We start from the raw sequence: 26,851 nt of genomic DNA, 5'->3' as shown, positions 1-26,851 counted from the left end.
ATTCTCAGCTACGGCATCACACAGCGCCACCTCTGTCCGGAGGAGTAACGTCAACATCTTCCATACACACACACGAAACATACACCCCACACACTGAGCTTCTAATCACATATAGGTCAGGCAATTCCTGCAACAGTACATTCGAACGTTATACACACACAAGTGGTGTTGGACTAGGAGTAAGCACAGTACAGGTGTTTACCGCTATTACTTCGGCGACAACACTGACTACGGTAGCCGTAATGCTGCAAGCGGTACGGCTTTGTAGTTTACCGGTCGTACTGAAACATTTTGACAGAGCGCCGTGTACAACCAGTATGGATCAACCAATTAACCAATTGATCCATATATAAGGCGCTCCAGATTACAAGGCGCACTGTAATTTTTTGAAAAAAGTAAAGGTTTTTAAGTGCGCCTTATAGTGCGGAAAATACGGTACTTAAATAGCGCCTATTCACAACACATGTTGTACTTTACAAAGTCAATTAAATCGAATCATACAGATTTCTTGTCAAGTACAGACATTCCAATTGATCTAAGTATTAAACAGTGCAGTCATATTCAGTCCCACTAAAATACAATGCTTTATTGCTGCGGTTGCAGTTCATGGACCATCCACAGTCATCTTGGTTACTTTCATGATTACTCTGGACAGAGCTAAATTCAGGCTGATCCCAGAAGAAAACCTGTTAAAACTTGAAACCGGGAGTGAAGGTTTACCTTCTAGCAGAACAATGATTCTGAAAATACATCAAGAACTACAATAGGATGATTTAGGTCATATTTATCAAAAATGTAACTTTAATTACTAGATGACCCTGCTAGTATCTCAATTTAAGACTAAGAAAACAACCTGTGATCACAAATAAATCATATATATTTGGGAACACCGGTAGCATTGGAATATTTGTTTTTATTTGAAAATGGCCTTCTGCAATATACCTCCTGATGGTACTCACTATTTATAGCTGAGACTTGATTCATTAACTACTACATACTCTAGAAACAGGCCTGTTTTGTAATATCATAATTTATTCTTTGTCCTATTCATGTCCCAAATAGATGAACAATGGACTCCTTCTACGGTCAGTAAAAATGCTCTGTTTCTGCCCAAATTGCCATGTTTTTCTTTGGCTAGCAATAGATACAGCTGTTTTCAAGTGTTGTTCTGCAGAGTCAGTTGATATATTTTCAGCCACACTGTCTTTGTAGCGAGCCATGGTGGTTTTTAAAGTCAGCCCCAAGCAGTCATCAACTTCAAGTGCCCCTTCTCGTGTCCCATTTGACTCGGCTTTTGACCGAAGTGGCTGTTATTCAAAGGGCAAGAGCCATGCTGACCACTGCGCTAATCTGATTTATGCAAGTTTTGTTCTGTTTAATAAAAAGATGTCAGTACACTCTGGAATATGAGCTGTCTCTGCTTTAAATACAATCCAATCTTTCAACAGGACATTCATCACCTTAAAGAAAGCCATAGCTATAATGAATGGTTTAGATAAAAGCATTTTTAGGAGTTTTCCTGCTCTCGGTGGAGGTGGACGCTTTTCCTCTGTCTCCCGCACCCTCCCATATCTGCCCTGCTTCAGCTCTGTGTCTTGTCTTTTTGGAGCCTCTTTTTGCACATCTTCCAAATTCTTCCAAAATATGGATTTGGTCAGCTGGTCTCTCAATGCAATTGATCAAATTTTTCTCGACGAGAAGACAGGGGTCGGGAGAGCCCGCTTGCCCGAACAGGACATTTTTCTCCGGATACACGATGGACTCCTGGCAGAAGTGGAGGATTGTGTGTTTGTCGATAATGTCAGTCGAGGATGTGGAAGATGTGTATATAATTGGATGTTTGATATCAGGATTTCTGCTTTTTGGAGTCAGCGGTTACCTGGCATATCGAGAAATTCAGAGAATGTCAGCAGCTGTTCTGGCCATTGTAAGGCTGCCTGGCACGTGTGATGGGATCTTCAGAGCGATCAACACTCAGACTGAGATGTTACGTGAGCTGAATCGCACGGCCTTGATGGCTGGCTATCTTCAACTTCTCCTGGAAGTTATGTAAACATGACGCTCTGCTCCCTCTGCCACCCTCCCTTCCCTGAGGACATCTGTGGACCTGCTCAAAACTTTGTGGCCGGTTGATGAACATTCCAACGAACCATCAAGGACAATGGCCTCTGTGACAGTGCTTCATGGACTTACTTGCACACACTCACTCGCACACACACACATGCTCAAGATAAACATATGCACCCCCTCACACCACCTTCACCGTTCCCGGCATGATGTTGTTTTGTCAACTGTTGCTTCTTTGTGCTGAGGTTTTTTTGCAATCTCAAACTGTATCCTGCTAAGAATAAAGTGTGAAATATGATTTTTTTTTCCCTCTACTGACCTAATGTGGCCTCTTTTCTCATCTAACAAGGTCAGTGCCTGTGAGTGGGCAGCAAAGCCTCGGTGACCCGTCTCCCTTGTCTTGTGTCATGATGTATGTTTGGATGGGTTGTACTGGAATTCTAATTTCCCCTCGGGGATCAATAAAGTATCTTTGAATTGAATTGAATTAAAATGGCCCACTCAAAGTCTAAACCTAAATCAAATCCAGAATCTGTGGCAAGATTTAAAAATGCTGCAACGTTGCTGCTAAACAACATTTTTATGTAGGTATTGGATACGTCCTGACAAGCTGCAAAATAAGACTAGTTTTAATATACTGTGACAATGTCTCATAATGAGCAATGCTCACAAATGGGCACCTTAGGTTCTAACCAGCTTTAATGGAAGGCCTGACCTTTCTCACAGTAAACTTTAAATTATTGATGTTGCACTGTTTTACACAGCTGTGCCCTTGTCACAAATGCAATTAAGGTAATAATAACTGCTTGTTTAAAAAGATCTTTGAACTTTCCTTAAAAGTCTCTATAACTATTTGTCTGAACTGCTGTCAGCTAGGAGTTTTCTGTGGAATGGCTGGACACTTAGTACAGTATATACATGTATGATGTGTTAATGAGTATTGTTCGTTCCACTAAAACAGCTTCCATTGGATCACATAACAAAATACTACTGCTACACACTGCTAATTACTGCTACATCCTTCTCCATAGGTATGGTGAGGGGAGAAGTAGGTACATTTTTCTTTCTGAATGGGAGTCTTACATTGCTGTGGTATAAGAGAGATTACTTGTCCCCAGCTTCTCTAAAGCAATTTTTTTCGTCAAAAATAATTCCTCTGTCTAATTACGACAGAGCTGCTATAACAATGAATGTAGTATGGAACCAATCATGCAGGTACATTCCCCGACTCTTCCCCACCACCAAACGTTTTCAATTTCCACTTTGCACATTGGAGAGGAATATTAATAGAAGCTCTAAATTCTCCAGGTGCCTGGCTAAAAAGCCTTCTAGAGTGTACATGGAGTCAGTGATACATACACGGGTTGGACAATGAAACTGAAACACCTGTCATTTTAGTGTGTGAGGTTTCATGGCTAAATTGGACCTGCCTGGTAGCCAGTCTTCATTGATTGCACATTGCACCAGTAAGAGCAGAGTGTGAAGGTTCAATTAGCAGGGTAAGAGCACAGTTTTGCTCAAAATATTGAAATGCACACAACATTATGGGTGACATACCAGAGTTCATAAGAGGACAAATTGTTGGTGCACGTCTTGCTGTTGCATCTGTGACCAAGACAGCAAGTCTTTGTGATGTATCAAAAGCCACGGTATCCAGGATAATGTCAGCATACCACCAAGAAAGACGAACCACATCCAACAGGATTAACTGTGGACACAAGTGGAAGCTGTCTGAAAAGGATGTTCAGGTGCTAACCCGGATTGTATCCAAAAAACATAAAACCACAGCTGCCCAAATCATGCCAGAATTAAATGTGCACCTCAACTCTCCTGTTTCCACCAGAACTGTCCGTCGGGAGCTCCACAGGGTCAATATACAGGTCCTTCTCAAAATATTAGCATATTGTGATAAAGTTAATTATTTTCCATAATGTAATGATGAAAATTTAACATTCATATATTTTAGATTCATTGCACACTAACTGAAATATTTCAGGTCTTTTATTGTCTTAATACGGATGATTTTGGCATACAGCTCATGAAAACCCAAAATTCCTATCTCACAAAATTAGCATATCATTAAAAGGGTCTCTAAACGACCTATGAACCTAATCATCTGAATCAACGAGTTAACTCTAAACTCCTGCAAAAGATTCCTGAGGCCTTTAAAACTCCCAGCCTGGTTCATCACTCAAAACCCCAATCATGGGTAAGACTGCCGACCTGACTGCTGTCCAGAAGGCCACTATTGACACCCTCAAGCAAGAGGGTAAGACACAGAAAGAAATTTCTGAACGAATAGGCTGTTCCCAGAGTGCTGTATCAAGGCACCTCAGTGGGAAGTCTGTGGGAAGGAAAAAGTGTGGCAGAAAACGCTGCACAACGAGAAGAGGTGACCGGACCCTGAGGAAGATTGTGGAGAAGGGCCGATTCCAGACCTTGGGGGACCTGCGGAAGCAGTGGAATGAGTCTGGAGTAGAAACATCCAGAGCCACCGTGCACAGGCGTGTGCAGGAAATGGGCTACAGGTGCCGCATTCCCCAGGTCAAGCCACTTTTGAACCAGAAACAACGGCAGAAGCGCCTGACCTGGGCTACAGAGAAGCAGCACTGGACTGTTGCTCAGTGGTCCAAAGTACTTTTTTCGGATGAAAGCAAATTCTGCATGTCATTCGGAAATCAAGGTGCCAGAGTCTGGAGGAAGACTGGGGAGAAGGAAATGCCAAAATGCCAGAAGTCCAGTGTCAAGTACCCACAGTCAGTGATGGTATGGGGTGCCGTGTCAGCTGCTGGTGTTGGTCCATTGTGTTTTATCAAGGGCAGGGTCAATGCAGCTAGCTATCAGGATATTTTGGAGCACTTCATGCTTCCATCTGCTGAAAAGCTTTATGGAGATGAAGATTTAATTTTTCAGCACGACCTGGCACCTGCTCACAGTGCCAAAACCACTGGTAAAGGGTTTACTGACCATGGTATCACTGTGCTCAATTGGCCTGCCAACTCTCCTGACCTGAACCCCATAGAGAATCTGTGGGATATTGTGAAGAAAACGTTGAGAGACTCAAGACCCAACACTCTGGATGAGCTAAAGGCCGCTATCGAAGCATCCTGAGCCTCCATTAGACCTCAGCAGTGCCACAGGCTGATTGCCTCCATGCCACGCCGCATTGAAGCAGTCATTTCTGCCAAAGGATTCCCGACCAAGTATTGAGTGCATAACTGTACATGATTATTTGAAGGTTGACGTTTTTTGTATTAAAAGCACTTTTCTTTTATTGGTCAGATGAAATATGCTAATTTTGTGACATAGGAATTTTGGGTTTTCATGAGCTGTATGCCAAAATCATCCGTATTAAGACAATAAAAGACCTGAAATATTTCAGTTAGTGTGCAATGAATCTAAAATATATGAATGTTAAATTTTCATCATTACATTATGGAAAATAATGAACTTTATCACAATATGCTAATATTTTGAGAAGGACTTGTACACGGCCGGGCTGCTATAGCCAAACCTTTGGTCACTCATGCCAATGCCAAATGTTGGTTTCAATGGTGCAAGGAGCGCAAATATTGGGCTGTGGACAATGTGAAACATCTGTTGTTCTCTGATGAGTCCACCTTTACAGTTTTCCCCACATCCGGGAGAGTTACGGTGTGGAGAAGCCCCAAAGAGGCGTACCACCCAGACTGTTGCATGCCCAGAGTGAAGCATGGGGTGGATCAGTGATGGTTTGGGCTGCCATATCATGGCATTGCCTTGGCCCAATACTTGTGCTAGATGGGCGCGTCACTGTCAAGGACTACCGAACCATTCTTGAGGACCATGTGCATCCAATGGTTCAAACATTGTATTCTGAAGGCGGTGCTGTGTATCAGGATGACAATGCACCAATACACACAGCAAGACTGGTGAAAGATTGGTTTGATGAACATGAAAGTGAAGTTGAACATCTCCCATGGCCTGCACAGTCACCAGATCTAAATATTATTGAGCCACGTTTTCCTCCACCAGTATCACGTAGTGACCTGGCCACTATCCTGCAAGAAGAATGGCTTAAAATCCCTCTGACCACTGTGCAGGACTTGTATATGTCATTCCCAAGACGAATTGACGCTGTATTGGCCGCAAAAGGAGGCCCTACACCATATTAATAAATTATTGTGGTCTAAAACCAGGTGTTTCAGTTTCATTGTCCAACCCCTGTACTTCATACCCCCAACCGATAATCACTTTGCTGGAAACCCTGCCACAATGTATTGCAATGTAATTTCTTATTTACTGTTAAACACATTATCAGCACCATAACATCAAGCAGGCACTGTAAACATTCCATAATGTCTCCATTCGAAGTAGCCGGATGTGTGTTTGATCAATATTTCATCTCTCACAGCCTTCATTCTCAAGGCACAAGTTATCACCATCCAGAGAGATCATTCTCATGTGTGTGCCTAATTCCCTTATAACCTCTGCGTTACTGCCCATTTTCTCTCCATCTGACATTGCCTTGTATGAAGCTTCATTTTTTTCATTTTCACTAACAAGTCCCTTCTGCCTAATTTATGTTTCCATATTCAGTATAAACTCATAGCAGCGGTATCATGATTGGATTTATAATACTAAGAAGAGAAATCTCATGAAACCTCCATTCAAGTATGAGGAAGATATGGTGGTTTGGTGTTGCTCTCGGGTGCAATGGTGAAAAAAATAAAATCTTTGAAGGGCTGGACGATTTGTTATTCTAAATATAGTCACTGAAATTCAAAAAGGAAAAGTGCATTTTAAAAAGCAAACCTGGACTTAAAAACAAAAGCAACAGCACACACAGAAAGATTGTGGAAGAACTAACAGTGTTCACCAGTTAATCACAATATTTTTTTAAATAAAAAGAAACATTCAGTGATAGAGATGGAATATTTACTTTATTTATTAAGGTTATTAACTAGTGGTACATTTGGCTGCCATGTCACATTACACTGACGTCATAAAACGTCAACTTTAACGCCACTGTAAGTTAATTGCAATGTATTTAATTTTTAAGTTGTCAATCGTTAATGAATATTTTGATGGTATTGTTAAGGCATTTCACACAGACTTTTCATTGACTGCCTCGACAACCAATGATTTTAAGTAATTTTCTGTAATTTACCCATAGTTTTCTGTAAGAAAATGTGGTTATGTGACCTTAATAAATCATATCTTAATTTGGTTTGACAAGGGGTCTTAATAACTTGAGTCAACTAGTCCAAATAGGGATCACAACCACAAAGGCAATAGGGTGACATACAGTTATTGTTTTACTCTGTTAGCATTTGCGTTTTATTCCTGAGGCAACTCAAGAAGTTCAACCTTCCACAGGAGCTACTGGTTATCTTCTACACTGCCATCATTCAGTCTGTCCTGTCTTCATCCATCTCAGTGTGGTTTGGTTCATCCACAAAACAGGACAGGTCCAGACTGCAACAAATAATCAGGACTGCAGAGAGAATCATCAGGGCTGACCTTCCCTCCATCCAGGACTTATACAGGTCAAGGGTCAGCAAAAGAGCTGGAAAAATCTCTGCAGACCCAACACACCCTGCACATAAACTGTTTAGAGTACTACCCTCAGGCCGTCGTTACAGAGCAATGTTTACAAAAACCAGCCGCCACAGGGACAGTTTCTTCCCCCAGGCTGTTTCTCTGTTGAGTACCAAACAACCTCATTGCACATTGCAACATTGCAAATCTACCTTGTATATGTGTATATTGTATATATGTATTTATGGACATACGGATATATGCAGAATATATCTTATAACACAAAAAAACAAAACAAAAAAACCCAGAGAGCAAAGTGTACCGGAGTCAAATTCCTTGTTTGTTGTATGTACGAACTTGGCAATAAAGCTGATTCTGATTATTCTTCAGACAATATTTTAGTTTTTATGTAAGCAAAACCTCAACAAGGGACATTAGCATAAGGCCATGGCTAGGAGATTTGGATAAAAAGTTATGGTTATTTAACCAAAAAGGTTGATTCTAACTTGACATGTGACAGTCATATTTAGATAACACTGTAAGAGTTATGATTATTGATTAATTAATATTTATCAAAAATTATAACTAAAAAATCATAATTCAGGAAAATAATTTATTAACCAAAAATCATTACTTACAAATAGAAATCAGAGATGTCCTCTGGTGTTGTGGTTATGGGCTCAAAGTTCTTAATAATTACAATGAGTTATTCATCACTAATAATTGATAAATTATTAACCAAAACCCTTAAATGTCACTGGTTATTCATCCGCTTCACCGAAGGTGGGGGAATTTTAACCTTGTTTTGATGGATAAATCACTCTTGCACAAAATAAACACCAACGCTTCTCTTAATTATATATATATGAAGATTTATTGAAGCCATATAATCCTGATATACCATTATTCTGGTCCAAACACCTTCACCTAACTAACAAGCACTAACAAGGTAAAAATGACTACCTAACAATAATAATAATAAAAGAAAATATATGCGCATTAAGTATCTATGAAGATAAAACCAGCTGCTTTATGGACAAAATGTGCAATTTGGGTTAAATGGAAAGAGAAGCCGTCCTGATGTGCTGATGTCTCGATTGGAACAATCAGCTGGTAATCGGTGGGATGTGTGCCCTTAGCCACTAGCAGCTGATTACCCCAAATCTCGAACAAAGAGTCATAAAACTCTGAGGCGGGAATCCAGTGGAAAAACTCCAGTAATAAAACTGGAACAAAGGAATGGTCAGGCGAGGCCCAGACCGCAGTTGCTTTGAATGAAAACTTTAAAAGTCCAACTCCTAACTCCTGTCCGATTTGGGATCAGTCGGACAAAACATGAACACGCATGATTCAGCAGCGCTTGCACAGCAAATCAAAACACAGCTCAGCACTCAGTATTACATGCTACAAGTTGATACCTTGGATTAACTACTGGTGATTCTAAATCACCTTAACTATGCCTGATCCTGCCTGACCTCTAAATGCACCTATCCAATTTAATATCAAAGAAAAGAACGGAATTACTTTGACGTTGATTTCTTCTCTTCACCGGTTGAGGATGGGTCAGGTCTGAAGAAAACGAGGGGGGGGGAATCACACGTCCGTGATCACATCAAGAAAAAAAAATTGTAAACTTCTCATCCGTCCAAAATATGAAGAACCGTTTAGTCAATTGAATCAACAAGGAGGAAACTCATCTCCTTGGAAATAAAACCTCTGTGGGCTTTTCACCTGCGCCGGGTGTCGGCGTGATCTTCGATCGGAATTTGAATCTTCTGACCTTCTTGTATCAGACAGAATTCCAGCTTTCAAGCTCTTCCGGGAATGGCTGTGCGGAAAAAAAGTTTGCCTGCGAGCTTTTGTCTCTCCAGATATGTGCCTCCGTTGCGTTGTTCAGTGAGACACGCTGGAAATGGCAACGAAAGTTTATTTTCCGTGGGTTTTATAATCCCGGGTGACGTCAGAGCTGCGATGTCTGTTGAGCTACGCATGTTCAACTGTGCTACCAAAATGGATGACTCCAACAATACAATGATGTAAAATGAGCATCAGTTTTGATTAAAATGATGTATCATTGGTTACATACATTTTATTACAAAATTGCATGTCAAAAAAGGGAATACCTTCCTCAAAAAACAATGGAAATACATTTATCAGAATTAAAGCAATCAAACCGATCTCAAAATGTTGACCAACATTTTGCATATTTCCACAGGCATTTTGATGATTTATCTCGGTAATGAGCACCAAGTCTTCGGGGTTTGAAGGCCTCCTTTCCATAACCTTAATCTTATTTAATCAGATTCAAGTGGGAAAACTAACCACTCTAAAACATTAATATTACTTCCGATCAGAAGAAACATTTTTGGTAAAATACATCAAACCAGTGTGTACCCCGCATCTCGATGGAGATAGACACCAGAGCCCTCCCCCCCAAAAAACAAAAAACCCAAATCAGCTAGGTATATTACTAATTTTGAGCTTAACTGTTATTATTTAGTAAATAAATACAATGTAATAACATAAATGCTCACCAAAAATGTATTTACAGTACATTTAAATTGTACATGACATATTGATATTGATCATTTTCATGGTTATACATTGTTATAATTCTGTTAAAATATAGGATTAAAATGTAATGCATTATAATGTCCACTCCTATGAGAACAAATGGAAGCATGGGAAATTTAATTTATTTTTGACTTGAGAGATTTAAACCGGTGCCACTCCCACCTTCAAAATGGTGCGCCATTATTGAACAGCAATGCTCTGTTCATCAGCACATCTGGTGTCCCATGATAACATTGTACAAGCTTTGAAGCCTCTCAGTAATGCTCAGGAGAGGGCAGTCAGCATGGAATTGGGGAATTAGAAAGTCCAGCTTGTATGTCCTGGTGTGGTTGGATGTTTTGGTAAAAAGGCTTGGCTATTGTGCCAGTAAATCATGTAATTTCATATGAGCATATTTGTTACTGAAGGACAAACAATTGTTAAAGTAAGAAAGCTTACCCTCAAGCTGGTATGCCTTAAAGTTTCTCTTACAGGTGCAAGTGACTGCATTCGCTAACTGTTCCTTGGTTTTATGTGGTTGCACTGTGATTGGCACTTTTACCTCATTTTCACTGAAGGTGATTTTTTAGTTTCAATGACTGAGAAGAACCTCCTGCAGATTTGGTTCCTAGGTTATTGTGGTGGGTGGGTGAATTTGGCTAGATAGAATGGTAGAAAATGTCTTTGTCACTCATTTTCATTTGCATTTGCTTTTAAGGCTTAAAAGAAAGTTCGCCCTCATTGTCATTCCCTTTGTATGTGTTCATCCCTCTGTTTCATTTTCTTTCTTGGTTACATCCCCATCTGTCTGACTCTTTAAACAAAGGCATGATAAGCTGCTTGGGTTCCCTGTGTGGACTCCCTTTGCTATTCTTTGCCTTTTCTTACATTAGCATGCTAACATTACATTTACTGATTAGATAGCCTGCTTCAAGGATGAATCTCCCCCAGTGGCCCTCGTGTGTGTGTGTGTGTGCGTGTGTATGTTTATGTGTATGTGTGTAAATGGACACTTAAATCCAGAATACCACACCACCTCTTGCTCTCTTCAAGGTAATAAGGGTTCTGTATTTTTTTTAAATGGAGTAATAAGAATGGCTTCCCAAATGACATTGAATACATGATGGCAAGAGGATGCCATTATGTATTCATGCTTCTGCACTTTTCTGCTGTTTCTGCCCTCCATCTGATCTTATCTTCTTTCACAATTTTATCCTATTCCTTTCCTCCTCTTTGTGCAACTTCTACTCCCCTGTCCCCTTTCCTGTTCCGTGTCTTTTTACTTATCCCTATTCTTTCTTTGTCTTTACCACTTTTTCTCTTTATTTGCTTTGTTTTATTCTCCCTTCATAGCTTTTACATTCTGTAAAAGTCTATATCTATATTTACTTCTGTTCTGCCCAACTTGTAGCCTTAAAAATAAAGTGAAATGATCTCTTAACTTTACAAAATATTATCATATGTGATATCTTCAAATGCAATTTCAGACTAGAACTGCAAGCAGTTATGACAAGGTTCCAACCCCTCTTTAGTGCCCTTCCCACAACCGTTCTGGGGTATGCAGAGCCCTGTGGCCTTCTGTCACAGTAAACTTTGTCTCCCCTAGGTCGACTCCATGGGTAGTTCACCTGAAATATCACCCCAGCAGCTTAAACATACAGCAATCCAAATTGTACAGTAAACTTTTTAGACTCACCACACTACAAATATTAAAGGATTTTACGTGATAATGGTAAAAATAAATTACTTGAAAAAAATGTTTCTTGGCAATTAAGTTTCCTACTGCCTGTTAGCATTTCTTACATTTCTTTAAAAAGCTCTTTATGGAAGATAGTTTTTGGCATTAGTGACTCCTAGTATTCAACCTACACTGACTTTTGTAAATGGCCTTTAAAGAACCTCTTTAGGAAAAGCATAACATTTCTCCCTCACATTTTTTTAACTGTAATGGCAGGATTAACCCATAATTACATAAAATTACTAAAAATAAAGAAATTCCAACAATAAATTTTATAATAATCTGAAATGACCAAGACTGTAAATTACAAGTTCTTTCATTTTATGTCTTTTTTTTTTTTTAAGATTTTTAAAAGTTCAAAAGGCCTGATCGCTTTTGTTCATATGTCATGTCCACAAAGGTCATTCATAACTGAAGATGTTATCTGAAGTCACTACCCCAACATGTTTCATATGAGGGGTCAAACTAACAAAAATTAACTTGTAATGACTTGAAGGTGTGAAATACTGAACATTGTAAAATTAAACCGAACATGTGATTAATATCGCCTCTGTGAAAATTAGAATCCGTGAATATGGAGGTCATAAAAATGATAACATGGTAAATATTAATGTTATAAATTTTAAGGTTATTAAAAGGGCTGCTGCTATATTCCAATCTAACAGAAGTAACAAAAAGTACACTGTGTATACGATGAATGATAAAACTGAAGTGGTAAAAATGGAGGTGCTAAAATCAAGGCAGTGAATGAAAATGGGCAACGTTAAATTTGATAACCTTAAAATTTATAACAATATTTACCATCTTATCATTTTAATGACCTCCAAATTCACAGATTCTAATGTTCACATGTTGGTTTTTACGGCCATCAGTTTTACCATGTTCAGTATTTCATACCTTCAATTTTACCATGTTCAGTATTTCACACCTTCAATTCATTTCAAGTTAATTTTTGTTACTTTGACCCCTCATAGTTTCATCTTTGGCATATGAATAATAAGGGTGTATTCACACTTGCCACTTTTGGTCCGCTTTAAACGGACCAGAGTTCATTTCCCTCCTTGGTCCGGACCTTTTGTGCAGGTGTGAATACACTCAAGCAAACCCTGGTCCGGACCAAACAACCGGACCGAGCTCAGTCCGCTTCCTAACGGACTCTGGTGCGGTTCGCTTATGGTCTGAATGCAAACCAGCCTCGATCCGAACCAACTACAAAAAGCGTACGTCTCTTTGGACATAAAAAGCCACCGTAGCCGGTACCAAGGTGTGTGTTGTAAGGTAATCATACCTGATAAGCTGTGTGTTGCTTAGCAACACTACTGACTTGTTGTGGGACCAGGCACGAAGAGAACGTCGGTGTTCAGCACGCATTCTCCGACGGGGTTCCAAGATTATTAATGGACCGTTTCAAAGTCTGTGTTGAATGAGCTGCTCTTGACTCTCACAATAATATTGCAGCTGTAATAACGGCACAAATATGCAGAACAGAGTTGCTGCACGCAGCACGTCTACAGATGTTTTCCTAAATTTCCGGGTCTGTGTTCTGTCCCGCCCCCATCATTTCTGTCCAATGGGAACAATGATAGTCACCCGCGTGGCTTTGTTTACAAGTAATAGTTCACTTGCAAAAAGTACAATGTGAAAACAAACCGCACCAAAGGAAAAAAATAAAGTTCGCTTTTGATCCAGTCCAAACAAGCGAACCAAAGGATTTTCCTGGTGTGAATACACCCTTATGTCTATTACTACATCAGAGATGTGTCCAACTAACATTTTAAATAGCTAGCAATGAAACTAGAGTGTCATCTCTAGATGTGTGAATATGTTTAAACAAATGCTAACATTTTTAAATAGTCAATGTTCTGAGGGGGTATGCAGTATCTGATTATTTGACTAGAGTGTTGAACATGTTAGTGGACTTTTCATGATTTGTATAAGTTAATCTGTAACTTATTTTGGTGCTGTTTTTGTCCAGGTCACCTTTGTAAATGAGATTTTAAACCTCAATGGGTCTCAGTCCTTACTAGATTCCAGGGATTCCCTATGTACGCATTGTTTGCTGGTGATGTTTATGATTCAGAAGCAAAAAGCCAAAATGAGTTGACCTTAGTCCACCCATTGGTGAGTGGTAGTAAATGATATAGTGGTGCATAGGTTTCAAAGGAATTCAGCATTTTTTTTCTTCTTCAGGCAAACTAATCATTGGTCATTAATGGAATTTTACCCACACACCCCTGCTCCTTGATCCCAATTCATGCTTCGTATTAGGCTGTTTATTTTGACGGCTTTGCCAATAGAAGTTCTTACTTTTTTATCCTTTTCAAATACAACTTTGGCGTCAGGAACATTTATATAATGACTGGTTTTTCAGAGTGGATGTTGCGCCAAACAAAATGTATAGCATCAACTAAACCACTGTGTGAAATTCTAAAAATATTGCCTTTTCCTTGTAAATGTCTTTAAAATTATCATACTGGCCACACAGATATGTCAGTTAAAGATGAAATACTTTATTTTTATTTTGTAGATATCACCAGGCCAAATAATTTGTTTTTTTAGTATCCACCCAAATGTGTCTCATTAACACATCACAGAATTTCATCCATCTCTGCAGTTTATCTATCTCAAAGTTTTCATTACCATATGCTTCTGACCTAAAAAAAATCCCCAATGAAATTTGACTTTTTCTAAAGAAGATTCATCTCATATTTAGGTTTTATTTATTCTATGTGCTAATAGTTTACTTGAATCTTAAACTTTCTCTGTTGGTAAATGCTGCTACTCAGACATAGTGTTCATAATTTGGGTTTTGTACCTGACTTTTGACCTTATGCGTTAAACACAAATTTAGATAGTATAGCTATCAATATAAACATCTCAATAGTATTTTGAGGCTCAAATCTTGGAAAATAGGCTTCTGTTGTTTCAGATGTTCATGAAAAATACAGGCTTTGTTACCTCTTAATTCTTGCAGTGATAATATGGAACCATTTATATTGAAAAGTCCTGCTTCTACCTCTTTGTATAAACTAGTGCCTGAGTGTTCTAACCTAATGATAACAGACTAAATAATATTCATTCTTTTTGCCTACAACACATTAGAAGCTCCTCCAAACAATACAGCCAATTATCATGATACTTTTAAAGTTGCGATCTTACAACACCACACACTTCAACATCCAGCATTAAGTTTAAGACCATAAAAAAATGCATGTTTTCTGAATTGTATATTCTTAAAAATCTACTTTACGTTTTCCTGCTGACATTCATGCACAAGTGGACAAGCAGATAAAAAGGACATATTTCAAAAGCAGCATCCAAGTATAATCGTGGCTCACATGCTGGGTCATCCCATCTTTTCAAATTGAATGTCTCTGCTTTCTCCAGGCACCAATGTTTTCTTGGCCGCGACTAACGGATGCAGACCCTGTTCTTCGCTGTGAGATGGCTTCCACTGGAGAAGTAAGCAAGCTGCAGTTATACAACACTGTTTCTTTTGCAGTTTTTGTGAAAACTCATTTGCCCCTCATTGCCACTAAACTTTTAAGAATCAATCATTCTAACAGTTTTGAAATGTTTCCATTTCTGTCTTAATATAGGTAGCTTGTTTTGGACCAAACATTTATTCAGCCTTTCTGAAGGCCATCCTCTCCACAGGCTTTAAGCTGCCACAGAAGGGCATCCTGATTGGAATTCAGGTAACAATACAGTCACCTACAGGTCTGCGCTCCTCCTGTTGTGTTTTTCTTTTGTTGTGTCCTGCCTGCAAGACATCCAAATAAAGGTGCAGAATAAATGTGCAGTCTATATCTTTTATGCTATCAGCCTTTTTACAGTGCCAGCTCAACATTTCTAATTTTTTCATAAATTAATAACTACCATGCAACTTAACATTATGACTCTAAACTGGGAATAAACCATACTGAGAGACATGGTCTAAAGCTGTTGAGACATCTAAAATAAATAAAATGATCAGTTTGAATATGAACATTTTATTGAAATAAAAGAAATGTTCTGTTATTTTCAAGCTATAATACTTTAGGCCAATAGATCAGACACTGCCAATAGATCAGAAGCCCTGGTTTAACTTCCAATAAATCAAAAAAAGATTTTAAAAAACACGCTTAAAGTTTTTAAAGCTACTGCTACCAAATCAAGAAGACCAGCAGTATTAATCTTCTGAGTGTAGGACAATAAGGAGGATTTTAGAATTTCTTTTTTTTTATTTTTGAGAAATTTGAAAGTCCAGAAACCTTATATTTTAACACAATAAATGCTGAGTTAAGAGTTTCATGCACAATGTTTTAATACCATAATTATATCGGTTCAAGTCCAAGACATTAGGCACTAGTTTCTAATTGAAGCGCAGACATAGATTGTAAGCTGTCATAGATTATTTACAGCACAGTCCACAGTTATTGGCACCTCTCATAAATTTGTGTAAAAAAGTCTTAAAATGAATGTGTGTATATATATATATATATATATATATATATATATATATATATATATATAATGTGTATAATGTTTATATTTTTATTATATTATTTTGCATAATGTCTAATTATTTACATAATTCCACACTGAAAAAAATATCTTGAGCTTAATAAACGATCTCTTGTTCAGCCTTGTTTGTCACTTTTCCTGTTGTTTCAATCTTTCTAATTTTTGCTCCAACTGTAGATATGGGCAAGTTTAGGTAAGTAGCCATTTTCGTATCAGTTTCCTGAGTCAAAAAACACAAGACATTTGTCTAACTTGACTGGGATGTTCTCTAATTCTCTATGTCAAGTCATATATCTACCCAAGTGGAACAGAAAGTCGAGGATTATTAAGGTCTTCATGAAAACCATCTACAGAGCCTCGTGATTTTTTTAACTTACATAAGTACGCTATGAATAAAATAAATGATTGATTTACTTTTTTATAGAAACTGTTGAATGTGTAGCTTGTGTCACCAGTGATTTAGCTACAAACGCTTTTTTGTTTTTAGGTGGGCCGTTATTTCCCCACAGAATTAATGTATTGAAATTATAGATTGGGTTTTTCTAAAATGTTCAGTGTGAAATTATGCTACGGCAGTGAAAGAATTTTATTCAGAGGTTTTTGCTCATCTTTAACAGGAGTGTCAATAAAAGTGGAAGGTGCTGTATCCTTTGTCAAGATGAATGTCGGCAAAAAAGCTTTTCAAACACTGAGAAATGTATCACTTAAACTGAACTAAAAGTCAATTAAATAAATAACTAGATATCTACTCTTTTAGCCAAAGAGCTGGTCACTTAAATTAATTCACCTAAAGAGTTTATATATATATATATATATATATATATATATATATATATAAATGGTCAAAAATTTCAAAATAAAAAAGAAATGTGTTTTACTTAAGCAATATGGAGTGTGCTAGTATTAATATAAAATTATAAAATATGCAAATATTAGCTAATGAATGGCATGAAGGAAGTGGGTACATTTACTTGCAGAGCTCAGGAATCTTTTTAAACTATGCAGAAATAACCTGTTGATTAGACTAAAGACTGCACACAACCTCTTTGCATGATGGTGCTAGTCACTACATTTTGTCACAAAATGAATAACATGTTACAACATGTTTCATTAATGATAATGAAAATAAATAGGCCTATTTGAACATATTTTATGAGCCCAAATATTTTATGAAAACAGAATTATCCTTTGTTGTATACTTTTAAACAATGTTTAGAATTGTTTTTGAGATTAAAACTCAGAGAAAATCAGCCATATTATAAAGTATAAAAGGCAACTTCAATATGATAAGTATTTAAAGTTAAAGAGAGCTTGAGTTAAGGGTATCAAACTTGTGATATTCGTCATCTATGTACTAATCTTATTATGTTCTATTCTTGATGACATTACAGATATACAGATGAACAGTGCATCAAAGTATCTTGTTTTTTCTTGCAGAAATTTTTCAGTTGCTATTTTTCTTTTTTTTTTAAATATATGTTCTTTACTTCCAGCAATCTTTCCGACCGAATTTCCTTGCTACAGCATATCATCTGAAAGAAGAAGGCTTCAAGGTTAGAACTGAACGTATGTCTGTTTGAAACACAGCAGACAAGACATCTCATGAAAGTCAGAAATATTTACTTTACTGATTGAACACTAGTTAATTAAGAGATTGAAAAAAGAAAAACAAGTACATTTGTTGAATTTCCTATCCAGCTCTATGCTACTGAAGCCACCTCAGCCTGGTTGTGCGCCAATGATGTACCTGCCATTCCAGTTGCCTGGCCATCTGAAAAAGAAGGAAACACAACATTGCCCGGTATAAAAAGGTGGGCAGATGTTTAATTTTTGTATTTATTTATGCAGAAATCTATGACTCTGGGAAGAAACTGATGCAAAGACTTACTTTTTTATAGCATGGTATTACTACATCAATACATATGTAATGCCTCTAACCCCAGCTGGTAAATATGTGTAAAATAAAGGCTTAAAATAAATAAAATCTTCATTTGCAGGAGCATGATCGTACACATTTTTAAAGTCCAACCTTTAATTTAAGTAGTCTACATTTATTCAGTAAAGAAAAAAGCAGTAAGAAATAATTGTGTTCAACAAAATCAAATGAGGCAAAATTATTGTTAGTCCTTCTGTCAATACTTTGTCCAAAAAAAAGGAGTCGTCACTTACAAAATTTCTTAAGGTTTGAACAAACAGAAAGAGCAATATTTGATTAGTTATCTTTTCAAGAGTACAGCAGAATTGTATGGAAATTGTCTTGGTATTTCAAATAGTTCATGAGTCTAACAATGTTCCCAGGGCCTTTTGGAAAACAAAATGGCCCACAGTATCACAGATCCCCCACAATACTTAATAGGATTCATCAGGTACTTTCCCCTTTTGTCAACTCAAGTCAAGTCAAGTTTATTTATATAGCGCTTTTCAGCAACAAGGCACTCAAGGCGCTGTACATGCCAAACCATCTGGAGTGTTTTTAGCCAACAGGCTCAATCTTCATGTCATTTGACCAAAGCATAATATTCAAAGTAAAGCCCCAGCACAGTTAAGGAAATACCACATATCATTCCCAAACAACCAGTAAGCAAGTAGATACTGTCTAATGATTGTTATGGAGACTTATGTCCTTTTTGCACTGGTGGTTCCAGCTCCACAGGTCTCCACTCCACCCTCCAAGCTCTACCTCCAGCCATTAATGTAGTGCTCTCTGCCACTATTGACGTTACTGTGTGACATCGTCACATTAGAGTAATCAGGGTGAAACAGTGAAAAATAAATAAATGAATAGAAAATATAAACCTAAATAAATAAAATAAAAATAATGCTTGTATAACTTTATATGCAATAATGTCTTATACATGTTTTTTTTCATGTATACAATTATCTGCCCAGCCAGAACTTATAAAGTAAGGAGGAGAGGAGATACGCCGCTGTCTGTTACAATTTTGGGCTTTATGAGGACGTTTTTGTCTCAGCCATGGCAATAACGAGGACAAGGACTTTAAAGCCCAAAACCACAAAGTTTTGACTGCGATCAAGTTAATTTTAGGTTGGATATTGGATATTCATGCGGGATCTTCCTCCTATTTTGACCCGATGTAGGCAGTCTGATTATGGGCAGATGCTCTCTGACTGCTCTGGACAACATTCATGATTTGTAAATAGTAAAATTATATTTTGGTTTGATCCAACCCTGCTATTGTGGTCCTTAATAATATTTAAGTCACTGTTTAATTTTCATTTAACAGGTAATCTGTAACCAGCTTGGTTTTGCTAGTTTGCTGCCAGTTCCTGGCAATAATATAGTACAAAAGGTTTTGTATTAAGACATGAATGTATGGGCTGTACAGGGATTACCAATTTGTATCATTTTCAAATGAATGAGAGTATTACCTAATTATTTATACAAACATTATTTTATTAAAAAGCCCTGTGTTGAAATTCCCAAACTTTTAAAATGAAGTTAATCTAACAGAGATCTTCAAAAATGCTCACAAATGTAAAATGTGAACCGTTATCTTCACTAGATGCAAAACTATTCTCATTGCTAAAATGACAATATTAATGTTGGTGAGCATTTTATTAAGTCAAACCATATTAATACAACGTTTGTGTCAACCAGTTTGTGCTAAATCAAAATGGTGCTTGTAACATTGCACACTGATCAGCTCAGCATCTGAACCACCTCATGCAGTAACTTGTTCTTTAGTAATTATATTTAATCCACAACATCAGGGTGAAATTAACTGATGAGTTCCCAAAAGTACTTTAAAAGTTTATTTTTGGCTTACTTACTACACTTCTGTTCCAAAACATTAGGAGTCCCCCCTGACAAAATAGTACCTGTCCAGTACAGTAATAGCTAAAGAGGAAGAATCTGATAGGAGTTCATTCACAAATTTCATTTGTCATTAGAATACAAACATTTAAAAACTGATGTATTCATTTCATCAGAACACTGCATCCCATAATGAGAATGATATCAATAAACTCACATCACACACGTGCATGTCCATGAAGCCCAAACTGGTTGAATTAACATCTCTACTCTGTAGACACTATTCACTACACATTCACATACTAACTTTGTCTCAGTGTTTCACAAATTAGTGTTTTACATTGTGTGTTTCAAATGCTTTCTTATGTCTGAGAGTTTTTGTGTGCATCTGTAGATTAATCAGTGAGGGCCATATTGACCTGGTTGTCAACTTGCCCAATAACAACTCACGCCATCTGAAGGATAACGTCCTGATCCGCAGAATGGCTGTCGATTATGGTGTTCCACTCATTACAAATTACCAGGTCAGTTAAAGTGATGTCACCAGAGAAGGAAAATTATTTATTTTAAGTGGTTTTGTCTCATGGGTTTTATGGAGATGCATATTTTCTGTTTTATAGGTGGTGAAGTTGTTTGCCGAGGCTATTCGTTATGCAGGTGATCTTGACACTACAAGCCTCTTTCACTACCGACAGAAGGAAAGCCAACCAAAAGTAGCCAGCCAGTAAGGATAGAGCCTCCTTCCTGTTCTTTGTGCACACCATTGATTTTAGCTTTAGGATAGGTTGAGGTGAAATGGCTCATAACTTACCAAGGTCAAAGAAATTTTAAATTACATTCATAAAAATAAAATAATTAAACCACTATCAAATAAGTTATTTAAAACAGCAATGATATAGAATTCCATGACAATTGAATTCTTACTCACGCCTTACAGAACACCTAAATGGAAACTTTTAGAAACATCCACAAACAGAATATATACTGACGTTTTCTATGAAATTGCATTTAATTTTTGCATCTTTCTGCATTGGTAGTGGGCCAAATGTTTTATCAAAATGTTAAACATCAGTTTAACATTTCCAGTTTGTTTAGAGGAAGTGAAATGCCATGGTCATAAGATGATAATCCCCTGTGCAGATATTTTTTTTAAATGGCACTCCAATTAAATCAGTCTGTAGAGGAGGGGTTAACAAACATCTTTTTTTCAAGCATATAATCCATTTACAGATGCTTTTTAATAAGAAAAAACTGACAAATATGTGAATCTGGACAGTATTATTTGAAAACAAAATAATAACCACTCAAGTCTTAATGATTTACATTTTTCTTGTTGCTTTTTAGCCAAACTCATACATTAAGCATTTTTCCTTTAGACTTAAGTGTGCTCTCAATTTACATCTTGTTTATGAATTAATTGTGTTAAAGTTATTGTTGATAAGTTAGCTGTATGCATGTGTGCATTTTTGTGTCTGTGTGTGTTTTGTTTTATCATTTATTTTAATAGATTTTGAATTTGAGGACAAATGTTCTGATTAAATACCATTCTGGTTTAAAATAAATTCTGTATATAGAATTTATTTTAAACCAAACATTTTTCACATTTTATTTAACCACAGTTTAAATGTATTTGAATTAGTACTATAAAAGAATGATACCCTGGGTTAATTTCTTTGTTAGGTTTCCTCACTTTTTGTGGTATAAGAATGGATTTACTCACAACAAAGTCATCTCTCACTTGCTCACATTTCTGTATTAAAATCTGAGTGTATTTTTGGAAAAATGCATATGAATTAAAATTGGATTACTCGTATCTGCTTTAAAGAAGTGTCTTCTTCTATAATAACACAGGTCACTCTTTTTTTTAAAGAGTTTTTTGCAGCACTAGTTGCCTTTATTGTTTACCGACAGGAAGTGGGGTGGAGAGAGGGAGAAGACATGCAGCACAGGTCACCAGGGTTGGGACTCGAACCAGAGACAGTTGTGTTGAAGACCGAAGCCTCCTTATATGGATCGGGGCTCTATGACACGTGCCTTGCCCTACAGATGTCTCCCTTAACGTCTTCTTTAAATTGTGTAAACAGCCACTTTGAGTTTGTAATTCCATTGATTTCTCATTTCTTACATCTCCATCTTCAATATAATTTTGAATGCCGTCATGACAAAAAAGTCACCTTGTGTATCACTTTAAAGAATATGTGGTAAAACATTCCAGAAAGGCTGGTCAATGGATTATTTGACCAGTAGAAGCCATCAAATATTAACAAATATTTTAAAATGTTCAAATAAAATCTGAAAAGTGTGGCATAGATATGCATTCAACACCCACTGATTCAGTATTTTGTAGAACTACTTTATGCTATAGTTAGAGCTTTAAGTCTTTTGGGGAAGAAAGTGGGAATAGCCTGCTTTGATGAAACACGGCACAGAACTGTTATAAAAATGCTGCAGCAAACAGTCCAAAATAATCAGTGAACTAACCTCTGATGCCTAATGAAAACCACCCTTACAGGTTTATCTCAAGAAAATTTGAATATCCTTGAAAAGTTAAATAATTTGTGTAATTCAATGGACATACATCACATTTTTGTCTTAAAAATCCCTTTTTATTGGTCTTATATAATATTCCAACCTTCCTAAAAACTAAGCATCGCATTTATTAGCAGATATAAGCCATAAACATCAACATTAGAAATAAACACTTAAATATTACACCATCTGTTATGAATCTATATAATATAGAATTGTCTAATTTGAACTGAATTACTGAAATAAATTTACTTTTCAATGAAATTTACTTAAAAGATCCTCAAGGGTCACCACTGCCCAGGTGGCTCTGTTATTCAGGTCAGCTTAACAGTTAGAATATTTTTAATTGTCAAATGGTTTCTTTGAATAACAGGATGAAACACTGATCTGATGGAGGCTACATTTTCTTTTTTTTTTTACTTTACACTAACAGTTTCGACGGATTTTAGTTTGTTTCAGTATTTAAGACATAACTGCACTTGTGTGTTCCATCTCAAAAAGACAAAACAAATTCTGTATAAGCAAAAATAGGTTTTCCAACTTGTGTTTAGTTGAACTAATTTTACCTGAGAAGCCCAGGGCCATCATAGTCAAGATTCATTGCAGGCATAGTTACTAAGCAACAGGACTGTGTGCAGTGCTCCTTGCTGACAACAACTCGCTGATAGAAGCTTATGTCTTAAGCACCATGTCTGCAAATCCACCTTTGGTTACAGTGCAGCGTGGTCAAATCTAATCATATTCTGTTATTATTACGGAACACAGAAAGGTTTGATGTGTGCTATAGCTTGGCTACCCTCCAGGAGTAAAGTGTTGTGGAAAAAAGGCTCTTTTGTGGAGAAATGAGATGAAACCTACCAACTTAAACAAACTGTTTTTTATTTTGTTAATGAAACCAAAGATTTTGGAAATATTTATGTTTCTTTAAAGCTGAACCTAAAGACCACAAAGGTGAATAAAATGGAAAGCACTCCCCACTGTGCCACAAACACCCCCAAACCAGCAGCAATTGTGCAATCATTTAAAAACAAAACTTAAGCCATCAAAGAGGCACAAATAATTACATTTTGAATTTTTTGTTTCTGGTTGATTTCCTACTGTTTTATACCTTTACACAGTGACTAAACAAATAGCAGTAGTTTGCTTGCCTGGGAACTTCATACTTATTTGTCTTTTCAGTTAGGAAAGTTTACCTTTTCCTGCCATGACATAATTTGGGTTTGTGTGTTTGTAGGTAACTTAAAACAATTAAGAAACGAAAAGCATATTTAATAAATTTTAAAAACCATATTTAACCATATTAACGTAGGGATTGTAATTATGCATTTAAATTGTTCTTTTTGACTAGAGAACCGACTTTAGTGATTCTTTTTAAAAACTAGATTTGGGTCTAAAACTTTGAATGTACAGGTCCTTCTAAAAAAATTAGCATATTGTGATAAAGTTCATTATTTTCCATAATGTCATGATGAAAATTTAACATTCATATATTTTAGATTCATTGCACACTAACTGAAATATTTCAGGTCTTTTATTGTCTTAATACGGATGATTTTGGCATACAGCTCATGAAAACCCAAAATTCCTATCTCACAAAATTAGCATATTTCATCCGACCAATAAAAGAAAAGTGTTTTTAATACAAAAAACGTCAACCTTCAAATAATCATGTACAGTTATGCACTCAATACTTGGTTGGGAATCCTTTTGCAGAAATGACTGCTTCAATGCGGCGTGGCATGGAGGCAATCAGCCTGTGGCACTGCTGAGGTCTTATGGAGGCCCAGGATGCTTCGATAGCGGCCTTTAGCTCATCCAGAGTGTTGGGTCTTGAGTCTCTCAACGTTCTCTTCACAATATCCCACAGATTCTCTATGGGGTTCAGGTCAGGAGAGTTGGCAGGCCAATTGAGCACAGTGATACCATGGTCAGTAAACCATTTACCAGTGGTTTTGGCACTGTGAGCAGGTGCCAGGTCGTGCTGAAAAATGAAATCTTCATCTCCATAAAGCTTTTCAGCAGATGGAAGCATGAAGTGCTCCAAAATCTCCTGATAGCTAGCTGCATTGACCCTGCCCTTGATAAAACACAGTGGACCAACACCAGCAGCTGACACGGCACCCCAGACCATCACTGACTGTGGGTACTTGACACTGGACTTCTGGCATTTTGGCATTTCCTTCTCCCCAGTCTTCCTCCAGACTCTGGCACCTTGATTTCCGAATGACGTGCAGAATTTGCTTTCATCCGAAAAAAGTACTTTGGACCACTGAGCAACAGTCCAGTGCTGCTTCTCTGTAGCCCAGGTCAGGCGCTTCTGCCGTTGTTTCTGGTTCAAAAGTGGCTTGACCTGGGGAATGCGGCACCTGTAGCCCATTTCCTGCACATGCCTGTGCACGGTGGCTCTGGATGTTTCTACTCCAGACTCAGTCCACTGCTTCCGCAGGTCCCCCAAGGTCTGGAATCAGCCCTTCTCCACAATCTTCCTCAGGGTCCGGTCACCTCTTGTCGTTGTGCAGCGTTTTCTGCCACACTTTTCCCTTCCCACAGACTTCCCACTGAGGTGCCTTGATACAGCACTTTGGGAACAGCCTATTCGTTCAAAAATTTCTTTCTGTGTCTTACCCTCTTGCTTGAGGGTGTCAATAGTGGCCTTCTGGACAGCAGTCAGGTCGGCAGTCTTACCCATGATTGGGGTTTTGAGTGATGAACCAGGCTAGGAGTTTTAAAGGCCCCAGGAATCTTTTGCAGGTGTTTAGAGTTAACTCGTTGATTCAGATGATTAGGTTCATAGCTCGTTTAGAGACCCTTTTAATTATATGCTAATTTTGTGAGATAGGAATTTTGGGTTTTCATGAGCTGTATGCCAAAATCATCCGTATTAAGACAATAAAAGACCTGAAATATTTCAGTTAGTGTGCAATGAATCTAAAATATATGAATGTTAAATTTTCATCATGACATTATGGAAAATAATGAACTTTATCACAATATGCTAATTTTTTGAGAAGGACCTGTATATGATAACTTTCTAAATTTTAGACAGATTTTTGATAGATAAATTGAGATTTTACATAATGTCCTCAAATCCACACAGTCAAAATGATACAATATAGGTTTAAATGTATACATACATTTAAACTAATCCCGAAAACATTTAGCTAAATGTTCTTTAGCAATTTGCACCTCGACTTTTTTGTAGCTCCCGGCATAGTTCTGTCTGGTTATTCGGCCTCTTCTTGGCAGTATTGTTAGAGCCCATTTAAATTGCACATATCTGAATTTTAGCTACACTCTATAAATTTTCTTATCAAGTGTTGATAAGTGTTGATTTGAGGAAAAGAGTTAAAAGTAATGAGTCTTTTTTTCATTATCCCACTTACGTTATGCAATACACCAGGACCACTGCAGTGAAACAGACCTTCAGCATGATGCTTCTACCACCATACTTGACAATTGACATTGTCAGATTAATTTCTCAAAACATTTTGCTTGTGGCCAATTAACCTTATTTTTATGTTGTCCTAAAATAGCATTTATTTTTATAAGGTGTTTTGCTGGTTAGTCTGGGCAGGCGCAAATGTCATTCAAGCTTGAAGGTGTTTTGGAGCAGGGTCTTCTTGTGTTGGTCAGAACTCTCTGTCCTACAATATTGTTGTAGAGTCATCCAGTTTAAGACAGGCGTTAGACTTGGTGGTTCCTGGATTTTTCCTGATAATTCCAACCAATTTTCTTCTTCCTGTGGAACCAGTTTGTGTCAAATGGTTCATACGTGGACACAATTCGCTGTTCAGGACAGACACTAAAAGCACATGTCAAAACTGGTTTAGAATATCAGGCTAACATTAAGCTTCTGCATGGCTGTGACTTTTACCCTATTAAAAATGGATACACTATGCTTCAAAGGCCAGGTCCATGCCAGAAAACCAAAAAAATGAAAATGAGATGTGCCAGTTCTGATAAGAAAAGTGGTTAAATATCCAGGTGTATGTCTAATGTTTGCCTGTGTGGCTTCAAGAACATACACAATAAATTCACACTTAAGCACAACATTCTTGTAAGTCATTGAGAAAGGTGTCTTTAAAAGCAAATCAATATAATATTCACACCCATAATCAGTTGATGTAGTAAAAATAGAAAACCTGTCATATTTAGTAATGTGA

General features: G+C 37.3%; 1 protein-coding gene across 1 annotated transcript in view; it reads left to right on the top strand.

Moving 5' to 3' along the window:
- cps1 (carbamoyl-phosphate synthase 1, mitochondrial) overlaps positions 1-21,971 on the top strand; it is a 108,766-nt gene extending 86,795 nt beyond the window's left edge. The window contains exons 33-38 of the mRNA XM_047371408.1: positions 15,266-15,340; positions 15,478-15,576; positions 17,878-17,937; positions 18,083-18,195; positions 20,554-20,683; positions 20,780-21,971. Coding sequence (XP_047227364.1) covers positions 15,266-15,340; positions 15,478-15,576; positions 17,878-17,937; positions 18,083-18,195; positions 20,554-20,683; positions 20,780-20,887 — 585 coding nt within the window. The 3' untranslated portion in view covers positions 20,888-21,971. The remainder of the gene's footprint in view (positions 1-15,265; positions 15,341-15,477; positions 15,577-17,877; positions 17,938-18,082; positions 18,196-20,553; positions 20,684-20,779) is intronic.
- Positions 21,972-26,851: the final 4,880 nt, after the last annotated feature.

This window comes from Girardinichthys multiradiatus, chromosome 7 (genome assembly GCF_021462225.1).
Source record: "Girardinichthys multiradiatus isolate DD_20200921_A chromosome 7, DD_fGirMul_XY1, whole genome shotgun sequence".
Lineage (NCBI taxonomy): Eukaryota > Metazoa > Chordata > Actinopteri > Cyprinodontiformes > Goodeidae > Girardinichthys > Girardinichthys multiradiatus.
The sequence above is the reverse complement of the archived record's forward strand: the minus strand, read 5'-3'. Positions and strand labels throughout refer to the sequence as shown.